Source organism: Polyodon spathula, chromosome 16 (genome assembly GCF_017654505.1).
Source record: "Polyodon spathula isolate WHYD16114869_AA chromosome 16, ASM1765450v1, whole genome shotgun sequence".
Classification (NCBI taxonomy): domain Eukaryota; kingdom Metazoa; phylum Chordata; class Actinopteri; order Acipenseriformes; family Polyodontidae; genus Polyodon; species Polyodon spathula.
Window position 1 is genome coordinate 4,153,349 of NC_054549.1, and position 22,754 is coordinate 4,176,102.

Genomic DNA, 22,754 nt, shown 5'->3' on the forward strand with positions numbered 1-22,754 from the left:
CCAACGAGGGTCCACTGTATTTTGAGACAGACAGTTCTTAATTTGGAATAAAGCAAGCTGTTGCAGCACTTGGCTTCATGTGTGGTGTCTCTGAAGCCACTTGTGGATCTGAAGCCCAAATCTCCCCCTCCCTACTGGTGTTTGGTATAGTTCACTGCCTCGCCCTCTTTATTCCTATACAGCGGCCGCTCTGACACCTGGGACCAGCTCCCCCCCGAGTCCCTCATTAATCGACCCTGATATTAATAGGATCTGAATGCTGGCAAATTAGAGGCCTTAAAGAGACAGTGGCTTCTTTCACCCTCTTTCAGTCAATGAGATCGGTATTAGATTTTCAGGTTATTAAAAGACAATAAAACCATGTTTAATCTTTTTTTTTTTTTTTTTTATTGAATCAATTTTCCACAGATGTAATTGGGTAGGCTTGTATTTTGTCAAAATTTAGTTTTAAGAAATAAAACACCAGAAAATATCTTAGTTTTCATTTCCATTTAATATTGTAATAAAAAACTTTTTTTTTTTTTTTTTTTTTACTGTAAAACTATAGTTTACAGTGGCATGGTTGCTGTGTTCTAGTTTAATGTCATGTGTGATGAATGTACTGACAGAATATGCCAATGCGTAGATAAAACAGATTTAAGATCTAATTTAAACAGTGCTCCAAACATTTAACAAGGTAACCAGGCAACAGGCACAACATCACGGTACAGCACCAGTAGCAGAAGAATAATGTACATTTTAAATAAAAACACAGGAACTATTACTAAAAATAAAAGGTTTTTTTTTGTTTGTTTTTGTGCTGTATGTTCAATGCATGGGCTGACAGCTGTAAGACATACTGGAATTCTGTCAGCCCTTTAGCCGTGATTGGCTGATTTTTCGTATGGGATTTATAATTTAATTCTAAACAGTGTAGGGCCTTGTATCCAGCTAGTTAGTTTGACTGTGAGGAAAACAACATAACAAACCATAGTATAAAATATCTGCAAGCAATGGATTTTGCATCTTGCATTACGGGGGTTATTGTTCATTTGTTTTAGTGTACCTCCCCTTGGCACAGGATGGTAGTCTAATATGAAACACTATCAGTCTAATATGAACATTACGTTTAATAAAAGAAGCCCTTCTCTTCTAGGATAAAATTCTATAAAAAATGACAAGATTACTGCTAAATATAATTTATTACAAAAAGGTCTTATTACTGTAGATTCAGACGACCGTGGAAGTGATATTAACATATAAATCCTGAGCTTGAATAATAAAACAGGAACATATTTCTCACGAGTCTCGTGGTGTATTATACGTTAAGTTTTATATTGAAATACAATTTGTTGATGTCTGTTATAGTGACAACATCTTTAAAGCAGCTGTAACTGCCATCTTAAATATGTATGACCATTAGATGCAGATGTTCAAAAATGCAATCTTTGAAACAGGAGTCAAGTAGACACCACGTTCAGCTGGTGCCTGGTCAAGCACGTCCTTTGCATTGGGCACTCATTCACCTCCACCAGGAGGAGGGAATTTGAGAGTTTATCTACCAGAAAGCCTCAATCCTTACCCAATTGAAACCAGGTTGAATTAGATCTGCTGTCAACAGAAGTGAATGAGACTTATTTCTGCTTGCTTTCAACTCCCAGTGACTGTTATGCTACCAGTACAGGTATTCTCAATACTGAATTCTCAAGAGGACATTACTATAACCAGAGGACGGACGGGGACGGACGGATGGACACACACACACACACACACACACACACACACACACACACACACACACACACACACACACACACACACACACACACACACACACACACACACACACACACACACACACACACACACACACACACACACACACACACACACACACACACAGAGTCATTCTAACAAATTGAAAAATCCATTAGGAAATCCAGGCTTGCAAAGGAAAGAATTATAGCACTGGGGACAGCTAAGCTCCAGTCTTGCCTGCCTGCCTGCCTGCCTGTCTGTTTGTCTGCTGGGCCAGGCACAGGAACAGGTTTAAGCCTGTGAAATTAGAGGACTGCTGACAGCACTGCTGACTCAATCCTGCTTTCTGTCTGTCCACAGGTATAGAACAGGCAATGTATTTATTTATTTTTACGCTTGGACTTGAACACTCAAGTTGAGGCTAGCTGCATTGCAAATGGAATTATACTGTAATTTAATACCACAGAGTTCATTTTGCAATAAAATACATAGTAATTGTCTGCCTAGCTTCAGCCTCACAGTAGAGATTAGTAAAAGTGCGACCGTTATCAGATTCACTGAGTAAGGGGAATAGAGTGATGATAGGGCACACTGTAGCAAGTGACACACTTACTGGAAAATGGAGTTCCACAAAACGCTTTGCGTGATTAGATTTTTTTTTTTTTTTGCAATGTAATCTACAGGCATTTACTGGCATTAAATGGCATGCTACCACTTTTCAAAATAAATAGCATTTCCAACCAAATGATTAGATTATTTGAAATAATCTTAAAATATCAGACGGGATCTGAAAGCAACAGGGGAGTTTTTAAAAATGCTTTTAAAAGGGTCACATTTCTGAGAGTCAAGTGGGTCCCAAGAGTCTGTAGTAAATGCATTGCTGCTTGGACTGTAGAAGGAGTCCAGTAAACAGGGTTCGAATGTCAAGCTGCAGGTCTTTCCTTCTAAAAGTTTACCAGAGTAAAAGCATAGCAACGTGTAATAAAGCACACTGAAATCATGGTATAGCATAGATGAGCACTGTAAAGAATTCCAAGGTATGGTTAAGCCTATTAATAAACATGGCAAAGCAGGGTAAACTGGTAATAACTGCAAAAATAAAATACTAAACTACTGTGGTCAACTTTTATAAGGACACAGGAGCACATTGTTTTTTAAAATTTCTTTATTTATAGTATACAAAACGACAGTGAACATTTTTCTTTTTTAGATAGAAAGATACCACAGACATGCCTTCAGGCCAGGCTGGTTTTATATCCCCCCCCCCCCCCCCCTTAATATGAATCGTGCTGTTTACACGCATTCCCCAATATTCCATCTTTCACTACTACTATTATAAATATTAGATCTAATTACATTGGGACTCTCCCAGGGAATGGTGTCATGACATTTACCCATATCAATGTTCCCTGGGAGCCATGGCATTGCCAACTGTCTGCTGTTTAATGGTCTATGAAAGCAAGGACCACAGTCTATTCTGCAAGATCAGAGGAATTGTTCTATTTTTATTCTAAGATGTAAAACATGTAAGGGCCTTAGGGCAAATTTTCTCTGCGAAATTAAGTAATTTGAACCGTATAAAACTACCAAGACAAAACTCCTAACCATGATTGAATTGCTCCTTCCTGCAACAAAGTTGCTTGCGTGTTAAATATTTGGAAATACTAAAAGATCAATTTAATGACAAACATTTTGAATAAAAGTCTTTTTCAGCGTCTTGCGCTATTGACTGTTTCATATTGCAATTGTGTTATTCCTTTCAGAAAATGTGCTTTTGCATTCACTTCAAAACAGGGCACAGAGCTTTTTCATCTTTTATGTTCAGATTATGTTCAGCATTTGAAAGGTGTGTTTTGAGTACTCAGTAACGCTGCAGGCTATATTTTAGTGTTGTTGGATGTCAGCGTTTTTTTTTTTCCTTTACAAAATTAATGCCAATTAACTGACCATTGGGCTGCTGCAGCGCTGTAATAGTCTTATTTAAGAGGCTGTGAAATATTCAGGGAAAGTAAGCAGGCTGAGGGATGAATTTAGTGACTGTGAAGGGTAAGAGACTGGACACTGTCAGCCTGTCTGTCCGTCTGAAAAGCACAAGGACAGACAGCCTTCTTATTAACAACTTATTTCTTAAAACAAGCTTGTGTGTCAAAGAAAATGGACGCTAGAGTGGCCCTGATACTTGGTTTGAGTCTGAGAAGGTATGCATTTTTCTTGTAACTAATATTTCTTCTTGGTGACATATAAGTGAAAGTGGGTCTGTTTTTATGACTCTTACACTTCAGCTAACAAGCTCCTGTGGGCAACAGCTCCTAAACCCAGCTGTCAGCAGCCTCTGATGTCTCTGAATGCCTGGGAGCTTTCTCTCCTTCCTACCTGAACACTGCCAGTGTATACTGTGTGCTCTGGAATTAGTAAACCACTCCCCTCATCGTGCTGTGTACCCAAGGTGGGTTGCTTTCATTGTTAGTGGCGGCACCTGTCTCCAATTTGCTGTGCTCAATCACTGATAGAGTCAAAGGCCTTGTATACACTTCAGTGATATGCTCCAGCTCTGTCAGCCCCAGATGGATTGCATAAAGACCATGTTCCTTATTTATTGTCTGCAGCAATCTAGCAAACAGAGTAAAGTGGTAAAAGAGGGGTTCACGTTCTTTTACAGTGGTTCAGAAAATTGCTAAATAATTGATGTCAAAATTTTGGGTTATAGAAAATTGTCAAAGACCGGGAGATGTCCTCAATGAAGAACCAAGGCTTGTGCAGTGAATTATATGGCTATGGTCAAATGTTTTGCATCACCTTATAGAGTTAACTAATTTTGCTTCATAAAATCGAATGATACCTGCTGAATAATGGTACGTTAACATATTGAATTACATACCGCTTTGCAGTTTTCCATATACTTAATGAAAAACTGACAAACTGAAAAATGTCACATTTCGAAATCTAACGTGAAATACTGTACTACTATTATGGCTTCCAGTAGACTTTTGCAATATGTAGTTTATTCTTTTTGTATTACATGATGTTAAATAAAATATCTAAATTATGTTCATATAGTTTTTATTTTTAAATTAGATCTCAATCCTAAAATTCTAGGCGATGCAAAACTTTTTGGCTTATAGATCTATATATCCAACATATGGTGGTTCTTCAAATATCAGCAGAAAGATAAGCTGTTGTTCTTATGGGAGTTTAAAGTGCTGAGTTTCATGCTCAATGCTACAGTAATGCGTATGGTACTGAAAAGCTTGTCATTTTGAGTTTCCAATAGTTTTGCCTCACATTTCTACGCATGAAAGTTGTGGACATACATCAAGTTATTTCTGGTGAAGGGGGAGAAAAGACCATAGGATAAAAACCAGGCCTTGTCTCTGCTCATTTGCTTAAGGTATAAGTGAATCCACAGGGAGTGTAACATAGCTTCCTTGGCAGGCTTAAGTAAACCTAAATGAGAATAAAGGAATCCAGTTCTCCCATCCCCTCCATACCCCACCTGTTCAGGAAATGTGTGCAAGAGCTTGTTTCTTGACTGAAGTGCTTGTGTTTACAGGGTCTCTGACAGGGGAGTCTGCTTAGTGTGCTTGAAGGCAGGCCTTTCTCTAGCAGCGACACCTCGTATAATGCATGAACACATGGTTTATCTTTGCCCAGCAGGAACTGAAGAAAGTTTGTGAGAGCGCGCCCCTCAGTCCTGGGTCTCTCTCAAGCAGAGGCTGGCAATTGTGTGGTGGTTCGGATATGTGGACTATGGTCCACCGGAGCCAGAATTAGACTCACGCCTGAAGGGCAAGTCAGTTAGCCGCTGCCTCACCTTATCCATCGGTGTGAAGAATCCACTTGTCCTGTTTTTTATTCCTGTACCTCCTGAAAAGGTCTCAATAATCAAGCTTGTGTTAAGCACTCTTTAAACTACTCTCCAAGGTTAATAACAAGCATTATAATGGTATCCCTTAGCAGAACTGTGAGCAGACTGCAAAATGAACATACCAGAAGAAACTGCACACTGCGTATATAGCTCTGCCCAAAGCTGGGTTGCACAATCATTTTTCATGGTTTGTAACATTCTGACTAATTTTAGTGTGATGCTCCACTCCCCCACCCCACTGTTTATGTTACAAGTCTAAAACATTAGACAGTAATTTATGGTCTCTTAGAAAACACGATTGGGAGATGCCTGTTACCCAGAAGAAACCCTAACAGAAGCATTAGCAGAATGCAGCATTGTCAGCAATGGAAACGAGATGGAGCACACTGTCTGGCACTGATGTGGTACAATGGCACTACCTGTGTATGTTAGGTGTTCATACCAATGTATCAGAATATGAAAATTGTACCACTGTGTTACCATTCGACCTAAGCTTTAATTGTACACCTTGCTCGACCAATTCTCATTGCCATTGTAGTACCAGTGTTGCATTGACAAGATCAAAATGCAACCTAGGTGTAATCAGAATAAATGGGTCCTTTTGTGTCAGACTCCCCCCCATAAGAGAGATCTTTTGTTCAGATAAGTTGGCGTGCAAGGATACACGACTTCGCTCAGAATTAGCCCTGAAATTCTTTCTTGCTAATTTGATTTTCATCCCCAGTGTGACGGGCGAGTGATGGAGTCGCTTAACTCATCTAAAGTCCCTCGATGCTACTGAAAAATTAATTTATAATTTAATTTTTTTGGGAGCATGGAGTAGCTGAGGGGCTACAGAAAGAAGTCACAAGGATTCAATTACGGCAGGAGGTCTGAAGAAATTCTGAAATATTGTGTATCCTATTTTTGTACCCCTGCGGGGCGAAGGGAAGATTGCCGAGGTAGGAAGGGAGAAGGCAGCTGGTCCCAAAAGCCATCTGTGCTGATCTGACATCCAAAACAGACGTTCCAGTTCCATTATAAATCATTGATTTTTTTTTTTTTTTTTGTAAAACATGTTAAAGCTCTAAATTGTATTTTAACAATTTTACAATGTCGGCTTACTTGGAGTTGTACTCATCCAGTAACTAAAAACCAAAAAAAGAACTGCATGATCAAAGAAAACATTGTACCTGGCTTAAGGCTGTGGGCCTCATCATCATAGGTAACATTTATAAGACACTTCATCAAGTAAGAAAAGCTTTGGATATTGTAATAATCACAGATGAAAGGACTAGCAAACCCCTTTTGTCTTCTTCACTGTGTGTATCGACTGGTTTCATAGACCTTGATTTACACAAGTCATCGACTTCCTTGATTAGTACTAATTGCGGTTTGTCAAACCATGTGTGTAAGTGCTGCCTTTATATTATTATTATTATTATTATTATTATTATTATTATTATTATTATTATTATTATTATTAATATAGTCATTTAGCAGACACTTTTATCCAAAGCAACTTACAAAGACTAGGGGTTGAACTATCAACAACTGCTGCAGAGTCACTTCCAATAGGACCTCGGTTTTACGTCTCATCCTAAGGACAGGATATGGTATACCTGGGATCAGTAAGTACTGCCCCATGAATAAACAACATGGCTTGTGTTCCAAGCAAGCTAAAAAAAAGATAGGGCTACTGCCCAGATATTTTAATGGCAATGATATTTTTCTAACTTTGAGCAGATCACAACATTGCCTATAAGGGGTACTGTATTATTATAAGTGTCAGTAATGTGTATAATGGGGCTGTGAACATTTTACAACAAACTGTGTTGAAAGTAAATTATAGATAATTAAACACAACCAAGCTTTCTTGCTGCCATTAGCAAATTTACAGAAACGCTTATTTTTTTTAAGTAGCATTAATTATACAATTATATGTGTATTTACATAGTTTATTACATAACTACCTGTGCAAATTAGTGTGAAATCAATGGTGTTACAGCGGTGTAGAAGAAAGGGTGTGAATTCTGACAGGCAGTTCTTGCTAAGGCTGTGAACTGTTACCTTAACTGTAATGATCACTTACGTGTTTACACTCTCTTCACAATCTCCCTCTGCACTATGTTGCTGGAGCAGAGAAAGAGAGGCTCTTACACTCTCATCTCAACAGCCTCCCTCCGCTAAAGCTTCCTGTGGTTAACATTCAATAGTTTCTAACCAAATTTGAAATATTCTGCAATCTTATCAGATGGATTAAGTGAGGATTCTCCAATATGGTTTCTCACAGCGATTGTGGGTGGGGGGGGGGGGGGGGGGAGTAATTGAAGAAAGATGGCACACTTGGAGATTGGAAATCCAAGACAAGTACAAAATAAGTGCTAGGATTAAAAAAAAAAACAAAAAAAAAAAACATTTCAGAGCAGGATTTATACTTTGTTTTAATAGCTCTAAAGGATATATAATGATTAGACTTTTTGGTTTTGGCAGGTTAATGAGAGGGGGCTCTGATCATTATATGTGTGTTTTAAAATTGCAGGATATTAAACAGTCCACCAATGAATGGAAACCAGAGACTAGAAAGCAATAAACTGGGAGGCTTGTTTGGGTGTTCATAAAGTTTCCTTCAGAAAGAAGGGACTGGCATGCCAGTTTGGTGTGTGTTACAACTAGGGTTATTTAGAGTCAAACAACTTGATTTCCACTGAAGAAACGCTTCGATGGTCCATTAGGCGAATTTGTAATAATGAAATTCATCATATAGAAAGACTTTTTGAAGCTGTTGTTGCGAATGCTGATTATCCCACGCTGCGGATGAATATTCCTGGGTGATGGCAATATACAGCATAAACTGAGTGAGTCTAAATGAGCAAAGCTAAAATAACCAACAAGTGAAGGAAAGCATGAACACTGAAGGACGAAACCCGGGTTTTTTTATGTATTTACTCCCAAATGGATTATGTGTTGAGTTCCCCTCGAGACCCATTGTGTTTTCTGTTTATCCCATGCGTAATTAACCATTTTTTTGTTTAACAGATTAAACGTTCCTGTTGCTGTGGGGAGCTCTGATTTCAAAGCTTTTCAGAGCTGTTATTGTGGCACCTGAAAAATAAATATGCTTTGTAAAACCCACACGTACAGAATAAAGTCTGTATTTAACACTAGAGTTTTACACATATCGACAGTAGATAAGCATGTATACAAGTGGGGTGCGTTGAAACAATCAAGCAATGCACACATTACGTTTTTACAGTACCATCGGTGTAGGTCATGCTGATCTACTTTTTTATGATGCTGAAATCTGTCATTTTTTATTAATTTATTTTGTGCAATAATAATATAAATATGTCTCTCATCTGAATTGTTTTTAGTGCCGCTGTAATATGAGATATCAGATGTATAATGGTACAGTGGCCTGAACTGGTGTTAGAATGGTACAGCAGTTTGACATATACCGATGGAAAAACACCGGTAATCCAGTGTAACAGCACAACACTTACTCCAAGTCCATTGTGTTTCCTTTGCTGGTAATGCAAAGACCCGCTAAGAGTTTATTTAGGGTAACTGACATCTACCAGTAATATTTTCCAAAAGTCCATAAATTAACATGTAACATTTTAGATCTGTAGCATAAACAGCTGTTTGCTTTTCAGGGAAAATGTAGATTTAGCACTGGAGCCTAACGCCTGCTTACATTTCCATGATAAATGGTTGTGTAACTGGTTATGGGCAGGACAGCAATGGCAATGCAGGGAGCTATGCAGTTAGACATCTGCATTCTTCTTAAGAACGGGCTGTCAGGGGGCCAAGTGTTGGGAGAAAAACCACGGGTGGGGAAAGGTTGTAATTACCTCCCCGAGGTGCCCTGTGGGGCTTGTTTGAATAAATAATTACACTTTTCAGTCAGGATATATAAGCCCATAAGCAGCCAAGAAAATAAAGAGGTGGAGAGGAGGAATAGAGACTCCATCAAGGAGAATGGAGTGAGTTTAAATTAAAGGTTTGGAGAGCTCTGACAAACGGAATGAAACGAATAATTACAACTAATAAAAATACAACAGGTTTATTCAGGCTCTCGTTTTTGAAAGTAGCAATTATATATATATATATATATATATATATATATATATATATATATATATATATATATATATATTTCTACTTCTCTCTCTCTCTCTCTCTCTCTCTCTCTCTCTCTATATATATATATATATATATATATATATATATATATATATATATATATATATATATATATATATATATATATATAGTAATATCATTACCCAATTGTACAGTGGTTGTACAACATGTAGTTATACTTATTTATTTAAATGTATTTTCATGGATATTTTAACCAGCCTATAACATTCACTTTTTCTGTGCTTGCAGTATAGCTAGTCTTTGGCTGCCCTGTAGAGACAAACAGACAGAGAGTTTCAGTCTCCAGTGCTGTTAGGATCTCAATGCACTAAATCCGTCCCTCTGCATATTCTACTTTACTTTATTATAGTTTTGTCTGTGGGCCATCTCACTAAACTTCTATTTTCAAATTCCAAGTTTAATAATTTACTACTGCAGCTCCATATACCAAGCTGGCTAGTGTGTATGAGATGTGGGCATTCAAACTTTTTTTCACTGTGACCCAATTTGAAGCCAAATTCAGAAGCACATATGTCAAGACATTAAGCCAATAACATTAAATATGGCACAGTAATTATTACAATCACATGACCTACCTATTATTGATAGCTAGAGTGAGAGTTTCTGAGACCTATCCACTGCTCTGCTGTCATATATTTTAGTTTTCTTTGATGATGATGATGCCATGTTTTACACAGGCTTAACATTACCCAGACTATGCTTAGAATATAGCATCCCTGCCAAACCATGTTCAGTTCTTATCATATATTATTATAAGACCATGGTATTTCAAAATATGGTCTTACCATACATCACAACCAGCCATTGCAATACCATGAGTTACCATGAATAGGCTGAACACAGAATCTGTGGGATTGATCTGCATACTGTATAATGTATACTGATCTGTGTATAGTTTGTTCTAATACTGATTAATACATTGCCGTACCAGTCTCCTGTATTAAATTGCCTGGGAGAATGCCAGTGTTTATACTGTAGTAGCCTATTTGTGTCATCTGTGTTGGAATGACTACACTGATCCTGGAACTGCGTTTTCGAGATTGAATTTGCTGCCTTACTCATCCTTGTGCTAAGTTCTGTTAAATTTGCCTGAGTTCCCATCTGTATTGAATGTGCTGACTCTAATACCCCAGTACGGAGGTCTCTCTCTGTTAAATTCACATCACTCTCAGTTTGCACAAGGTAGCGTTGAGAAAAGAAGCAGTCTTAAGTTTGCCAGCAGCCCAACTTGACACACATAAGCTGGGAAGCTGCTACTGCCGCCCCTGTTGAAAGAGCCAGCTTGTTTTATCAGAGAGCTTGGGAAATCCTTGCATGTTGGTGCCAAGTACAGATTTTCAGGCTCACAAAGTTTCTCCATCAATCAGGCGCGCAGATGCTTAGATTGAGAGAGGCAGACAGTGTAGTGAGAATGTAATGAGAATTGATATTAATAGTTTAGAAAAGTCCAGTGTTAAATGTTTTGAATTTCAAATACAGATTTTCCTTGGTGGTTACACAATTGTACGTGTACAGTGTTATTTACTTCATACTCAAAATGTATTCAAAGTATTTAGGAAAGTTTAAAAATAAAATAATGAAACTGACATTCGGAATTGAACTGGGATTCAAACTGTACAATCATGTGTGTGTGTGCGTGTGTGAGCGTATTTAGAGTAATTCATGCACACATAATGAAGCAAACAGCTAAAAGCATGCTACCGTATCTGTTCTAATGAACGATTTTCTCCTGAGGTAACCCATCCCCCTCCCACTGTTGCATACTCACGCAAAGAGCTAGTCACGCTTGACATTTGAGCAGAACCGTTTGCCAGGGCTTGAAATCTGAGCACAGACACTTATTGCTTTAACCTACCTTGCACTTTCACTGAAATGCTAGCCATTTCTTTTCAGGAACAATGTAGCTCAATTCCTTATGCTGTAGGGTGCTCTGGGGTTTTCACACACAGAATCTCCCTTTGTTTCTCAAAAGCAGGCTTTTGACTGCAATCCAGTTATCAGATTCACAACCCCCCTGTTAAGGCTAATTTATACTGCAGTCTTCCAACCATCACTTCAGCCGATTTCTAGTCTCTTGTCATCCGACTCAAGAAAGTCTGGTCGCCAGAGTTACATTTTCAGTCCATCTCTCGGGTGTCACAAGCCTGTAGTCTTTCTCATAGAGTGGGAACTGATATTTTAATATTGAAACAAAGCTTGAAATGTATATGGTGGCAAAATGACGAAGATATGATGCAAAGGAAACCAATGCAAAAATGACATCTCAACATATATTCTGCTGTACGCAAGAGGTATCATTTTCACATTTTGACAAACCAATTGTATCTCAATGGTTTGAGCACACTACAAACACTAGTATTGCATTACAGTACCATCAGCACCTGTCAACATGCTACTGTCGATGCCTCTGGAGTCATATATAGCTTATTGAGGTCTACAATGTAGACAAACCTCTACAAACCTGTAGAGGTGAATCCTGAACAGTAAGTGTTTTTTGGTCGTCAAAATGTTGGTGTGGTGCTTAAACATGTGTGTAGTTGGGTTAAACAATCCCTTTTTCATTTGTTATTTTTTGTTTTGTTTGCATCGCTCTTTAAGAACTCCAGGTCATCGGTATGGCTCTTTCAGGCAAATAGGTTAGACAGCTCTGAGCTGCTGTATCAGGACCACTGTGTGCTGTTAGTTTCAAATCCACTGCGTTGCCATTGCTAGGATTTGGCATCCAGGGAAAGAGCATTGGGGTAAGGAGGAGACTGCTTTGCTGGAGCTCCTGGGACTGAATCCTGCATCTCTTCACTCTCATTTAACTGACATGTGCAATACTTTTTAAGAGTTCTTCTGTCAACACACATGATCACTGCTGTGACTACACAAACTCACACACACAGTTAGCAATCCCATATCAATTTCATGCTTGGTTGAGTCCTAAATAATATTTTGGCATGTTTATGAGAAGTAACAATTTAAGAAGGCAGTCCTTATTTTGTCTACAGGCTAACCAGTTTCATACAAATCAACTCAATGTAGATTGAGAAGTCTGTTAGGCCAATTCCATTAATTCAGACTTTCAGCGTTTCCTAAGATAGTTTTTTTTTTATGGCCTTTGAACAACTGCTGCGTTTAACTTTCATTTAAAACGCAGTGACAGAGATAATCTTTTACAAAATCTGTGAACCAATTTGAAGGAATGGACTGTTCTTAATGAAATAATTGAGCCTCTATCCAGTGTTCAAACCCACTTCTTTCCACACTGCAGCCCAGCATTTTCTCTAGCAACTGAGCTACTCAAATCCACTATCTTCCACATTGCAGCCCAGCACTTTCTCTAACCACTGAGCTACTCAAATCCACTACCTTCCACATTGCAGCCCAGCACTTTCTCTAACCACTGAGCTACTCAAATCCACTACCTTCCACACTGCAGCCCAGCACTTTCTCTAACCACTGAGCTACTCAAATCCACTACCTTCCACACTGCAGCCCAGCACTTTCTCTAACCACTGAGCTACTCAAATGCACTACCTTCCAAATGTAGCACTTTCTCTAACTACTGAGCTACTCCAACGTGCTTCTTTCCATACTGCAGCCCAGCACTATCTTTAACCAGTGAGTTAATCCTGCTGCTTTCCACACTGCAGCCCAGCACTTTCTCTAACCACTAAGCTACTCAAACCCACTGCCTTCCACACTATAGCCCAACAATTCCTCTAACTGCTGAGCTACTCAATCCTCCTGCATTCCACACTGCAGTTCAGGACTTCCTGTAACCACTGAGCTACTCAAGTCGTGGTATTGTACCATAATGCCTTCTTCTATGAGACAACATGGTTCATTGAAATTGTGGAAAGCAGTGATGTACTTTCCCAGAATTTTTCACACCTTTTTCTCCAGTTTTGATGGTTGGAAAAAAAAAAAAAGTTGAAAAAAACTTTTTTGCATAGGAAAAGAATGTAATAGTTTTCTCAGTGGGAGAAGAGCATCAGACACGGGTGATTTATCTTTGAATGAAAAGTTCACACTCCAGGAGTGCACTGCCTATACCAGGTACCTGGTTCTTATTAACACAAGGGTGCAAAGTGAGAACGAGGGAAAGTTTGAGTTTCAGCAGCTGCCTTGCTAGTCTTGTATTAATCTAGTTACTCAGACACAGCCTTCAGCAGGGGTGCCATGCTTCCATCTGCACCATGAAAGCACTCCGCAGTCTCAGAAATCAATTACAGAAGAGCTGCAGTGTAAAAAGGTCAACTTGAGGGGTCCGCTGGCAGATTGTGTTTCACAAAATCCACACACCCTTCCTTACGTGAATCTTGTGAAATAAATTTAGAAGATATGACAGATTTCAACAGGAACAACAAACCAATGGGTTATACTGTATTTTCAAAGCATTTACTAAAGTAATCTTCCTGTTGTGTAGATTCATTTTGCATCATTTTCTTTTTCATCATATCCTGTGACTTTTTATAAAGTTGAAAGAACCCCTGTGGCCTCAATAAAGCTCTTTGTGTCTCGTCTACCCTCCAAGTACATCTGTGTAAATCAAAACAGGAAGAATATGTTAGTTAAGATCGTTTGTGTCGGTAACCAAGTTCCCCTTTAAGAGATTGATATTACTCAGTTGTTTTGGTCCTAGCTTTGTAAACCGAACAGCTTTAAATGTTTTGAAAATATGTTTATCTTTAACAGTGTTCTGTAAGCCTAGGGTTGAAATATAATTTATATATACAGCTCACAAACCTAGCATCTCAGCCAAATGCCTGATCAAAACGAAAATCCTTTTCTGAGATATCCTGATTTGGATTCGTGTTGTCTCCAGCAGCATTTCACAGTCATGGAGCATAACAGGCAGCCAAAACACAGTGTGTTGTTTGTTTGTCAACCAGAAGGTCTAAGCTGATACATATGGGGTGAGCGAATTAAAGAAGCCTAAGTCTTTAAAAAAAACCTTCCTATCATGGGAATAGTGTGTCAGTGTCTGATTCAGAAATAGACAAAATGACTTCAGGTCTGTTCCTAATAATAAGCCTTCCAGAAATGTATCTGCATTTTAGCTCAGTTTAGCTCAGATTCTGATGGCAGGATTTTTTTTCGGTGATCTTAAATGATTCTGAACTGAGATGGTGAGTGTCAATGGTATGAAGCTGTTTTAACTTAACAACATTAAACCTCTGACTCATTTTTACTCAAATGAGTTTAGCATGTTCCCCAACAACAACGTTCTAGAATTCTTCGTTTTAAAAATATGAATTTTTAAAAGTGGGTGACTCATACAATGAGGAAAGGATTTTAACAGTGCACTATATATATATATATATATATATATATATATATATATATATATATATATATACAGATTTAAAAAACTGTTTCAAAGTTTTCCTTCAGGACAAATGCGAGCTACAAAGAATCCCATTGAGATACTGAATAACTTAGTCAGTGAATTAGTCAGTGAAAGAATTCAGTTACTTGGAGTCTCTTCTTTAAGTAATGTTTTGGCAGATGAGCTGCCAAAAGCAAGATCACCTTCTTGTAGGATTTGTTTTAGCCAAACTCTCGTGACTCTCGTTTTTATGTTTTTACGGGTTTGCTTAGCCTTCAGGTAAAATAATCTCCCTTTTTAATTCCTTTTGGCATCGGAAACACACTAAAACACAAAATGTTGAGTGCTGACACTGGGCAAAGGAACAAACGATCTCAAGGTCATGACCTTTATACATGTCATGCCATATACACAGGCTTTAATAATAGTTACTTTAGAAGAAGATATTCATATGTGACACCATCAAGTTTGGCCCAATTTCAGACGCCCCTACCTTCCTCATCAACCATCATCACAATCTCGTCACCCCCGCTGAATCATTATCAGTCCAATCCAGCCATCCCATCACAGGATAAAACATGACCAATTAAAAAAGTAATGCAATTTATTATCAGCATAAAATAGTAAATACTAAAAGGCATAACATAATGCAACTGTAATTTTTCAGAACGCAGTACCTCTAAGGGGATGCCACTTTAGTTAGCAATTTTTATAAACCGCTTGATCTAGTGGGCAGAAACTTTCTCCCCAAGATGTGATTACCTCCACTGTGAGCAGCAGGAGTCAATGAAGAAACAGTTCAAATGCATGACATACCATCAACCACAACTGGACATTGACAAAACTGCTTGAAAATGTAGACCCTTCCGTGCAACGAAATTTAGTTCCTAGCAGTCTGTAATGAATATTTAAAAAGTGTTTTCTAGCTTATAATATGCTAATGTAGTGCGGTTTATGTTTTTTTCTGTTGAGCACAGTAAAATGATCTGCCTGCTAGCTTCTTTGGCAGCAGAGTGTGTACTGAACCATGCAGAGTAGATTAGCGTTTTAAAGCAACACACACTGTGATCAAAACCTATGGAACCAATATGATCATGCTAAGCTGAATCAACATTATCTGATTCATTAACCCTTAACTCTCTCTTCCTATCTACAGAGACGTTAATGGATTCCACCACAGCAACAGCAGAGCTGGGTTGGATGGTAACTCCTACATCGGGGGTAAGTAAAAACTCCTGTTTAATAGCAATAAACCCTAGAGAGGGTCTTATTGCAATTATACGTACGCACATGTGCTGCGCTATTTCTATAATAAAAAAAAGAAGAAAAAAACATCCTGCTTCCTGCAAACTTTGAAGGAACATGTTATTAGTAAAACTTTCCATAATCGTAATGGTAACCAAATGTATTCATGATATTTGGGTTTGGACTGGTTGGGCAAATACATGTTATATTAGAAACCAGTTAACTGAATGTCATCAAACTTGTCATACTTCTGAAGCTATACATTTTAACCGATATTTTGAGAACCGATCGTGATCCAGCTTTTGCATGAGTATATTGGACGTCATGCAGGGCTGAATTGATTTCAGGTAATCATTTCTTAATTGCTTTTACTAGGAACAAGTACTTTCAAAATGAAATCTTTACAAACTATAAGAAATGGCATAAGCGACTAAATGTGTTGTATAATTCAAACTGTAAGTCTAGCTGCAGTCAGATCACATGACCTGTAGCACCAGGATGCAGTCTGTTTATTTATAGCGTTTACTAAAAGAAATGTTACGGGATCATAGACCAAACTTTAGAATATAAGTCTTTCTCAACATGAATCTCCCTTAATTAACAGGACCCAAATGAAGCGCTAAAAGATTCTCCACACAATAAAAGGAGACCAGTGATAATGTTAATAAACTTCAGAAAATTGGAATGCAAAATCTAGTGCAGCCGCATCCACTCAGGTGAGGGGTAATGGATGAGCATGGATTTGTGTGCAGCAGCACATCATGCAGTGCACAAAACGCAGGCTTTTAAATCAGGATATATATTTTTTTTTATCAATGCCTACCATTGTTATATGAACTAAACACTGTGAAACAGCTTCCAGACATGAATCCACGCATCCATCAGATTTGAACATAGACACTTGAAATGTTCTGTCTGTGCTTCATGTTTATATTCCTCAAGGAATGTATGTTTTAAGGCCCAATAATAGTTACAGCCTGTATTCTCCCATATTCATATTCTCAAAAATGCATACGCAAGCAAAAAGCATTTTTTTATTCTTTTTTAGCACAATACAAATACAGCACAGCTTTTGCCTAGCAACACACAAGCAAAGCATGTGGTACTGGGTAGCTACAGCAGCGACAGGAGGCTCCAAATAGGGCATCACGGCGATCAATTCATGTAAAATAAAAGGCATGGCAATAAACAACTGAATTGATAGATTAATTGTTGCATCTCTAGTCTTCTGTTGCAATTATCTCCTCCAACACTGCTTGCATGAAAAGAACCAACAGATTATATTAGAGAGCTTCAGTTACCTGCATCGCTCCTCCAAGCAGCCTACAAGTGCATTCTATGCCAGACTGCATGGAGATGTGATCATCAAACTGTCCCCCGTCCCCCAACTTGAATCCCTTAGTGTGCATTGTCACAGGCTGGCTAGACTTTGCTTCCTGCCCTTAGGAGATCCCATCTTTAGACCATCTTGGAGGAGCTTAATTATCTCCTGTGCTCCCTGTGGAGCCTGTTCCAGGTGAGTCAGCTGGTATTACAGCACTGAGGAGGCACTGTCAGGGCTGTGAAGAGGAGGGATCCCCAAAGGAGGACGTGGCAGACTGCTCATGACTTGCTTGAGTGGTGTAGTGTTTTATCACTTCTCACTGAGATGCACCTGAAAGGGTTCAGATTGACACTGGATTAGATCCTACAGTATGTTTACTGTAAATACAGTATGGTATGTTATCCTTATCTAGAGGTGGGCAAAATCCAGGGAGAAATTGAATTAATATACGTTACACAGGCCAATAATATTCAATAAATAGATCAATAAATCGAATATGTTCCTGCAACTCTGCTTGTGCATTGTTCTGTCTTTTTTTTTTTTCTTGAGTAAAGTCCAATTCGACTAAAAAATAAGTCCGTTTTACTGTGGGTTTATTTACACTTTAAATTCCTCAAATATTTCGTTTTTAATTAATTATACTCTGAAATGTTTATTTTCAGTGCAGACCTTCTGTATATCTACATTGATTATAATTGGTCATTTTATAGCATTTTTAAATTTCTGAATTTAAAACCACATTTTAAAGTGGTAGGCGACTGTTTACACAAATGGTTTAAATGCTTACTGTATTAGGCTCAGTGACCGTCCCTCTATGCTTTTAAGAAGCACCAAATCAAACAAACACTGTGATGGAGGGAAATTATGTTTCTGCAGTGTTAGCATTAAATAATTGTACACAGCTACCATAATTACTGTTATTTGGTACTTGGAAGGATAGTAGAACCGTAATTAAAATGTAATCCTATGGTCTGGTAGCAGGGCGTCGCTGTGTAATACAACAAAATGATAAATTAAACATATTTTGGTGCAGCAAAAGGTTATTTGTGAACAAAATGGCTGCATAATAGATACAGAAAACAGATTAACACTCTGTCGATGAATTATGAATTGAATTGTTCAGACTCTTGTGTGAGTCAGCTGCAGGAATTAACTCTGCGGCTTTGCCTGCCAGGGCTGTATCTGAATGAATATTTGGCTGCCAGCACAGTGGTGAGCTGCTGAAACTTGTTGTCCATCACACCATGTACCCCCTAGGAATGAGCCCTTGCTTTAGTAACTCAGACGGATGTCCCAGTGTGCTATAGATTGGGGAAAGCTCTCCAGGGCGCTTTTAGCAATGGCTTGCTGAGGAAATTATTTATTTGTTCGGAGACACCATCCCCCGTAATAATGATGACTCCATTCTCAGCTCTCCAGCACCATCATTACCCTGCACCTTAATACAGTGCTGTAGGATAACAAATGTCTGTGTAGTGGAATGTCGGCACTAGTAGAAATGAACGGACCGAGGTGAAACCACAAGTATCGATGTAACCCGTACACAGATGCTCAGCATCCTAGTATATATTGCTTTATTATTTAACATGTTTTCTAATCACAACCTCTGTTTAGTTCATTGTCAGTTGCATTGAAAAGGTTGCTGAAGAGAATACCGTTAAGTGGCTGAGGTACTTGGTCGATTGTGATGTCACAGTTTTGAATGGCCTTTGAATTGTAAAAGGTGCCTCAGGTATGATTTTTTTTAAAGCAGGTGATGTCTACCATGCTGATATGGAGAAGAATACAGCATGGTAAAAAATGAAAGGAGCAGGGTTGATGTATGGGTTTCTCCGTGATGTGTCATGGAATGTAGAAGGAAATATTTGCACTCTGATTGGCTGAGCAGTCTGTAGTAATAAGGCGCTCCAGTTTAAACACTCCATTCTCAGCTCTCACTTTAATAATGACCACTAGTCTAAACAGCTCCTGGATTCAAAGATGGAAGATTCTGTAAGTCACATGCATTCTATAGCATACAATGATTTTAGATACGACCATTCTGTTTTAATTAAACAAAAAATCTAAACACTCTGTTTCTAATCACTGATGGCGACACCAAATGAACCAAAAGGCTGAAGCTAATTAATAGTGGAATCATTGCAGCACTAATTCAAAGACTTCAAAGGAATTGTGTGTAATTCACAAGCTCTCATCCTGACTTGCTCTCTGAGCTTCCATGGCCTGATTTGAATAATTATTGTATGTTCCTATCCAGTCCGCAGCCTAAAGATCAAATAGCTTCAAATTTTGTTTTCTTAACTGTTTTCAGATGTTTGCGATCATTTTGAGTGCAGTTTTTTTTTTTAAATATTATTCCTAATCATCTACCGTTAAGAGAATACTGAGAATGATGTTGTTCACTCTTAACCACTGCAGGGAGGGGCCCTTCTTACTTGATATAAAGAATGTCATCACATATAGTTCTTAACTGAAGAAAGCATTAGCAGAAATGGCTAACATTGTAGCTTGTATTATAGAACACCCACCTGGAATAGCGGTTGGGTGTTCTTGCCCTGAAATTGCAGGTGTGTGTTCTTGCCCTGAAATTTTTGGCAAACTTCTTATCTAGCTCGGCTTGGGAGTGGATTAAAAAATGCCTTGGCTTGCCTAGTCAGATTTCTTCAACCCCCACCAAAAACAATGAAAGCTTCCCAGAAGAAACTCCCTATTCATACACATAGCAGGCCACCTCACTTGAGTGCTGCTTTAATTTGTGTTGTGCGTTTGTTAAAAACAGTTTAAGAGTCTTTAATCCACCGAGGCAGTACTCAGCACAAAGACCCGTAATAATATGGATTTTTATTAAGCACTGTGTACTTTCATGTAAAACGTTAATTGTGGCATTAAAAGTCTAATTTGCATTCAGTACTTAGTTTTGTTAGTAGAAACATTTAAAACGTTATATTTCTGCAATGGTCCGCACCAGTTCTTAGCTGTCACCAAAAACCCATTTTTAAGGGTAAAATGAGGGAACAAATATCCCACAGAATCTTGTGTTAATAGTAAATGGTTAACTTTTGGGGGTACCACTGCTTATTTTAAAATCATTTACAAAGGAAGCTTTTCTATTCAGGGACACATCTGAGTGGGGTAAAACAGGTAACCCCCCCCCCGAACTATAATATTAGATGTAATATACACTGTATGTATTTGTCTGTTACACATACAGTAGGACCTTATATATTTCGTTAATACAGAATATGAATCCTGCAAACACAAGAGCCTGAGTCCAACTGCCCCACCGAATCTAAACCCACATTCCCCAATTAAAAGAAAATTCAAGGTCATTGCGCATCTCTGTGTTAAAGCCTTATTTCCCAGGAATTCACTGCTACTTCATCAAGGAAGGCTTAACCCCCCCCCCCAATCCCAGTACATTTAAAACACATGACCGAGCGGGAAAAAAAAAGAAACTGTGAAAATGAAGACGTTTCTTTTAATTTCACACTTAGCGCTTGATTGCTGGCCCCTTATTATCCTTCATTTGGTTCCCTCCACTGCCTCAGATGAAAGCACGTTGGGAAAGCCTTTGCGTGACAAAAGGGGGCCCATGGGCTCGAGAACTCTGTTTGGGGTTTTTCTTTCCTTTCATTAATTCGTGGTTTTTTTTGCATTTAATTTAATCTGTCAAAAGCTCTAGCTTTTGGAAAAGCAAGCTCCTGAACTTGTTTAGTTTGTAGCAAAGTGCGTTTTTTTTCCCCGAGAGGTCAAACCAAACCACTACCCCTGTACTCACACTCAACAAACCCTTTGATCAGACCGAAACAAATAAATAATTAACCTGGAATCCAAAAATCCCATATAAAGGAATGTCGTTAATTTGCTTACACTTTAAAAAAAAAAAAAAAAAGAAGAAGAATTGGCTGTTATGGCGTGCAAAACAAAACCAAACTCTATGAATGAGCCTTTGCATGACCGAATTGCTTTTGTGAGCTTTGTTTTTCCGTGGAAATAAAGGCTGTACTAATTAATCCAGGAAAGTTGTTACACAAATATATGTAATGTTTTTTAATTAGGGGTTGACTTCCCAGCTTTCCTGTCAAAACCCTTGTTAAGTGAGGACTAATTTGAAGGATTGTCAGCTGTGAAATGAGGAGTGAAGCAAAGGAGGAGGGAAGTGGAGGTGAGACCCACATGTAGTCTGCTGTATAGCCTTTCTTTAGTGAGGAGGGGGTAGAGGGTAGCGCAGAGGTCAAGGTTGTCGCTTATCCTGTGGTCAATAGCCTCTGTCTTTCAGCTCTAGAGGACTCCAGTGAGTTCCAGGTCAGCAGGTTTCACCACAAGAGTTTTAAAGGGACTGGTTGACACAATGGCATGAACTTCAAGTCCCTGTTAAGCCAACACTGGGTGGTCTACAGCTTTGTTAAATCCAAACTTTAAAAATAAACAAATAGTTAACTACAGTGTTATACACTGAATAGTGCTACATTTCAAAATACGGAAAGAAAATAAAAAATAAATTCTTAAATTCAATGACAAATGACTCAACAAGACGTCTTTTTCAGTGTCTTTTAAAGTTGAAAGTTAGTTTTGACAAACTATTCACTGGGAAGTGTTTCTGTCAAAATATTTAATTTTAAATGGCAAACTCATCCAAAGTGTTCCTTTTAGAACAGTACTAATACAATATAATATAATATGGTTTCACAGGAAACATTACAAGTCCAGGATTAATGCTAAGCAGGGTCTGTGAAACCAGTCATGAGTATTTAAAGTTACAAGATCACTTTTGGTTGGAAAAATAAAACGCTTAACCATTATTTATTTTTTTTTGTTTTGTAAATACATTTCCACAGCAATTTTTCAGTTTGCTGTGTATCTATCTGGCTTTGATAAACTTTTTTTACCATGCACATCTTTACTGTACTGCAGCAAAGGCCTAATATGAAAAGTTTGTCTAATTGCCTTAGTGTCTTTTAGTTTTACATTAGAATCTGTGTCTGAATGTTTGAAGTTATGGATGAACATCAAAGGCAAGCAGTGCCACTTTAGTGTAATGTTAATATAGGTGTTTAAAAAAGCTTAAGAACTAGGGTTGTAATAGCCTAAAATCACGTTACCTATCATTACATACAATA

The 22,754-nt window shown here is 38.2% G+C and overlaps 1 protein-coding gene across 4 annotated transcripts in view; it reads left to right on the top strand.

The window, feature by feature from the left end:
* The window catches only part of LOC121329132 (ephrin type-B receptor 2), a 111,382-nt gene that overhangs the window by 34,679 nt on the left and 53,949 nt on the right, over nt 1-22,754 (top strand). For all 4 annotated transcript variants that reach the window (XM_041274510.1, XM_041274511.1, XM_041274512.1 and 1 more), the window contains exon 2: nt 16,222-16,286. In XM_041274510.1, coding sequence (XP_041130444.1) covers nt 16,222-16,286 — 65 coding nt within the window. The remainder of the gene's footprint in view (nt 1-16,221; nt 16,287-22,754) is intronic.